The 5783-nt window shown below is 42.3% G+C and overlaps 1 protein-coding gene across 4 annotated transcripts in view; it reads left to right on the top strand.

Annotated features, from left to right (window-relative positions):
• The window catches only part of tncb (tenascin Cb), a 366665-nt gene that overhangs the window by 215487 nt on the left and 145395 nt on the right, over positions 1–5783 (top strand). For all 4 annotated transcript variants that reach the window (XM_050050298.1, XM_050050299.1, XM_050050301.1 and 1 more), the window contains 2 exons: positions 3972–4241; positions 4438–4623. In XM_050050298.1, coding sequence (XP_049906255.1) covers positions 3972–4241; positions 4438–4623 — 456 coding nt within the window. The remainder of the gene's footprint in view (positions 1–3971; positions 4242–4437; positions 4624–5783) is intronic.

Raw genomic sequence — 5783 nt, 5'->3', positions numbered from 1 at the left:
GGTGCCCCTGAGCAAGGCACCGAACCCCCCAACCGCTCAGAGCACCTGTCATGGGCAGCCCACTCTGACATCTCTCCACTTAGTGCATGTATAGGTCCAGTTTGTGCATGTGTGTGTTCGGACCTGTGTGTAATTGACAACAGAGTGAAAAATTGAATTTCCCCTCGGGGATTAATAAAGTATATAAAATTAAAAAAATTAAATTAAAAACATTCACCATACTCTATTTCACACGCTACATAGCATAACTATAATATAAGCTAAAGTTAAAGAAGCTAAATGAACTTACAGGATCAGCAAGCACACTCACCTTGCCGCATGGCCTCAAACAAAATGGATTCAAATAGGCCACTCCCACACTTAAATACTTCCTCTTCCTGGATTTCCTCCTGAGAGGAAGTGGATCTCTCCACCTGATCTCAAGGAGTTATGTGCCCTGTTTAGTAGTTCCCCCTGCTGGCCCCCAACTGACATTATTTCTTCTCTTCGCAAGATAAAGTCAAAGGGGATGAACGTGTCGTATATCCACAGTTTATGCCTGCACTAGTGCACACATGTATTTATGCCCATGTTTCAGCACTGCGTGGATTATGAGGTTCATAGTTCTCCATATCACTCAGGCTGTGTTAATTTCAATTCAATTTCATTTTTATTTATAAAGCCCAGTATCACAAACCACAATTTGCCTCAGAGGGCTTTACAGCATACAACATCCCTCTGTCCTTTGGACCCTCACAGCGGATAAGGAAGAACTCCCCCCATAAAAACCTTTAACGGGGGAAAAAAAATGGTAGAAACCTCAGGAAGAGCAACTGAGGAGGGATCCCTCTTCCAGGACGGACAGACGTGCAGTAGATGTCGTACAGAACAGATCAACATAATGAATTTAAAGTATTCCATATGACAAAATGTCTCCCATTACACTGACTTGTGGGCACACATTGTGGGATTTGCATGCTGAGGGACTAATTATGTAAGGCAAGTCCCCCCGCTCTCTCCTCTCTCCTCTCCTCTCTCCTCCCTTGTCTCTCCTTTCTCTTCTCTCCTCCCCCTCTAACCCAACCCACCATGTGTGGGAGGCACCTGTCAGTTGAGCAATCAGGCTCAGAGGGACAGCAGCCTCCACAGCAGAACCCTACTGTGACACCAAAACGACACACTTGCAGCGCCCTCAGAAGACAAATCTGTGCTAAGCTCAAATACAGATTCTTCACTTTATCAGCCCTGCGCAGAAGGTTAGCTTTCCTAAAGTTACTTGCATGTGACAAATCAATTTAAGCACTGGTGAAAAGGCGCTCTTCATGGCCTGAGGATTTCATCTGAATAACCTCATAAATGCAAGAAGGCTGTCACATTTACAGCACCTGCATTGCTTAAATGACTGTATTCATGAATAACACCCTGACACTCTGATACTCCCCAGATCCAGCCCTCTATGTGCTTCCAACTTTCATTATCTATGGTTGGGGTTCACTTCTATGACTGGAGTAAGGCCCCAACACCAGTGATATAACTACTGTGAAAGATTTCTTCCTCTGCTCAAACACAAATTCACAACACAAAAATTGCCCTTTTTTCACATTTTGTGATGCAACCAGTTATGGGTGGTGGTCTTGATACTGCTTAGAATAAGACAGCAGACACACGCTGGGAAACTGTGATGTTTGTTTTGACAGAACATGGATCCAATCACTGGACTGTTTGTACAGCCTGTGTTTACTCACCCCAAACAGCCGATAAACTGAATGTGTATACAAACATTTTCAACTCATACACACTTCTTCGACTCAAAAGCACCCAATCAGTTCCTGAACAATTATGCTGAAAATGTAAGAAAATTGGCTGTTAACGCCATCAAAAATCAAATAAAACCTAACAATGTAATATCTCTACCAGTAATGTCATAAAATGCTCTGACTTATACTGTGGTAGTGGTAGTGTGAAAAAACAAACCAACACTGTACTACAAATGAAAGTAAAATAACATATCTAACCCTAACCCAAAACACATATTAGAGCTGTACTGGTTTTAAAGAATGGTTGCTTTTGCCAGGTCTCTAGTTAATAGTGAATAGTAAATAAATGCATTTAAACAGTACAACCAAAGTCCTTGCTACACACTTCTCTCATGTTGTTACCCTCCTCGGACTGTTAAAGAAGTGTGATTGTACTGTTTGAATTTGTTTTTCTTATGTAAGATTATTCATTGGTATTTATCAGGTTTGCATTTGGGTGCTTAAACTCCCCTCTACCCATGCAGGAAATTTGATAAGGTCAGGCAAGGCAAAGGATTCAATAAGAATCACTGATGACTCCGATGAAATAGAATATTTCATGGAGACTGAATTGACTGTGGGTCCTTTATCGCTTGCTTATGTGAAGTTAGCCATCCTCTGCAGTATTTGGATATTCTGATGGTGTCTAATGTAAGATTTGCTGTGGTCTAATGGACAATCCTTGCATAACAACCAATTAGCATGGATATGGTAGGGATCATTTCCCACTGACAGGGATTCTATAGTAAAAACATACATTCAAACAGTATAAACAAAATCTTCCCTACATTTGTCCCCCTTGCTGTTATCCTTCCAGAGTTATTAAAGTTGAATTGTACTGTTCAAATGCATTTTTGTAAGATAATTATTGATATTTATTAGGTTTATATTTGGGTGTGTAAACTGCCCTCTACCCATGCAGAACTTTCGTAAGATCAGGCAAGGCAAATGATTCAATAAGAATCACTATTGGCTCAGATGAAAAAAAGATTGAAGAGATTGAATTGAAAGTTTCTCCTTCATTGCTGGTTTGTGTAATGTTTGCCATCTTCTGCTGCTTTTGCCATCTTCTGATGGTGTTTAACCTAAGCTCCCCACTGGTCTAATGGATCATCCCTGCCCAAGGACCAATCAGCATGGGTATGAGCAGGTTCATTTGGCAATGATAGAGTCATAGGGTTACCTATTAACAGTGTATCACTTGCCATCTGTTGTAAATTTTAAATTCTATATAAAGCCTAGTGTTTACATTGCAAGTATGAAATCAGTGCCAGATGTTAATAATTTCAGAAGGCTAACATGACACTAACAATATAAAGCTCTTATAGTTGCTGACTTTACATTTCCAATTTCCATTTCTTTGGTTGCTGGTCACAAGATTGTAATCAGCTATTATTCATTTTGCATTGTTCGTAAATCTTTGTTGACTAAGTAATCAAGTCCTGTTTCAGAGTTGGATCTGTTGTCTTTCGTTTGCATATTAATACATCATTATGGAAATTGTTGGCTAACAATAGTTGACTATTCATACCCCATATTTATCAGGTCTATGAATTAAATATCATAGGTTTTTTACATAAATGTTTAGCCAAAAGGAGCTAGGCAAATTCCAAACACTTTTATGGCTTGCTGATATATGAATTTTGGTCAACTTACCAGAGGCTTGTACTATGAAATAGGATTTGGGTTTAGGAAAGTTACTTAAGGGTTAACCCTGGGTTTTCAGTACTACAAAGCTGGTTCACTTTTTACTGGGATACATCACCATAACCTTTTATTATTATTTATTATTATGGCCTTTTATTGTGGCCAGCCTAAGGCACATCTGTGCAATATTCATGCTGTCTAATCAGCATCTTGATATGCCACACCTGTGAGGTGGGATGGATTATCTCGGCAAAGGAGAAGTGCTCACTAACACAGATTTAGACAGATTTGTGAACAATATTTGTGAGAAATGGTCTTTTGTGTATATAGAAAATGTTTTAGATCTTTGAGTTCAGCTCATGAAAAATGGGAGCAAAAACAAAAGTGTTGCATTTATATTTTTGTTCAGTGTATATATACATACACACACACACACACACACACACACACACGCATATATATATATATGTATACGGTTTCAGTTTTAAAGTCTTTTTGCTAATGAGTGTCCTTAAACAGCCTTCACTGTGTAACCCCTTACCTTTCCAGTGATCGATGCCCCCAGCCAGGTAGATGTTCGTGATGTGACGGACACCACAGCCCTGGTGACCTGGTTCCAGCCCGTGGCTGAGGTGGACGGAGTCAGCGTATTCTATGGGCCCAGCTCAAACCCTGCTGATCGCAACATGGTAGAGTTGTCCTCCACTGACACCCAGTACCACCTGGTAGGCCTCACCCCTGATGCCCAGTACGAGGTGTCTCTATTGGCTAGGAGGGGAGAACGGACCAGCATTCCTGTCTATGAGTCTTTCCTCACAGGTAGACTGAAATAACAATTTTATGTGTTTTCAGTACCCGAACTTGTTATATTACAACCTCCCTCACAGATAACAAATGCGCACAGCCACTGACTGTTAATCATTGCCAAGTTTAATGAGCTGTGTATCAACTTCAGCTACAGCTGAATGTAGGTTGGGGTATGGTTACATCTGATCTAAAGTCCATTTCTGTGTAGACCTGGATGCCCCCAGTGACCTGCAGATGGTGGAGCTGACAGACGAGAGCATCACTGTTGAGTGGAGGAACAGCCAAGCTCCGGTTGACAACTACCGCATCAAGTATGGACCTCTGTCTGGAGGGGAGCACAGAGAGCTGCTCTTCCCACCAGGACCCAAGGACAACACGCAGGCCAAGATTACAGGTACTGAATCCAAGAGACAAACACATACACACACACACACACACACACACACACACACACACACACACATACACAAACTGCTATCAACATGCAAAATAAGACACAAACACCAGTGTTTGTATAATCTTAGTCCAATAGCTAGTTTTCTCAAGACCATTCTCATTTCCTGGTCATCAAATACCAATGCTTAGACTGCAGTTTCTGTTATGTGGAAACGCAAAGGTCAAGGCTTTTTTTTTAAACTACCATTACGTAACTTACGAAGATACGTGACGTACTTATGTTACGTATTTACATCACCTTAAATACTTATTTTACCCCAGAACATACTCTTTTTTGTAAACCTAACCAAGAAGTTTTGTTGCCTGAACCTAACCACGCCATTTGACAGTGTTAACCACGTGTTACAACATGTTTCACCCAGGGGACAGCTGTGTGTCAAATATAGATGCTAAGGGAAGCCTTGTGTGTGTGTGTGTGTGTGTGTGTGTGTGTGAGATGCCAAGGGGGCGTGGCAAAGCATCAGTATTTGATGACCTAGGAATGAGAATGGGTGGTTCAACCACATCTCAGGGTCTTGCAGCGGATGAAGTTTGTCCTGTTATCATGGCTGTACATACAATTCTATTATGACATTATATATATATATATAAACACACTCAGTTGCCACTGTGGTAAGCAAACCTTTACAGTCTACTGCAGTTTCATGCAACTGTTCTGCCATTGCATCAACTTTTCCAATGCCTGTTAGTTTTAGAATTGGGGTCACTCGTACTCGTACTCGTACTCGTACTCGTACTCGTACTCGTCGTCCTCGTACTCGTACTCGTCGTCCTCCGCTTATCCGGGTCCGGGTCGCGGGGGCAGCAGCCTCAGCAGAGAAGCCCAGACAGTCCTCTACCCAGCCACTTCCGTCAGCTCTTCCAAGGGAACCCCGAGGCGTTCCCAGGCCAGCCGGGCAATGTAATCCCTCCAGCGTGTCCTGGGGCGGCCCCGAGATCTCCTCCCGGTTGGACATGCCCAGAATACCTCCCAAGGGAGGCGTCTGGAAGGCATCCTTACCAGATGCCCAAACCACCTCAACTGGCTCCTCTCGATGTGGAGGAGCAGCGGCTCTACTCCGAGTCCCTCCCGGATGTCCGAGCTCCTCACCCTATCTC

This window comes from Epinephelus moara, chromosome 8 (genome assembly GCF_006386435.1).
Source record: "Epinephelus moara isolate mb chromosome 8, YSFRI_EMoa_1.0, whole genome shotgun sequence".
NCBI classification, from domain to species: domain Eukaryota; kingdom Metazoa; phylum Chordata; class Actinopteri; order Perciformes; family Serranidae; genus Epinephelus; species Epinephelus moara.
This window is presented reverse-complemented; position numbering and strand designations above follow the sequence as displayed.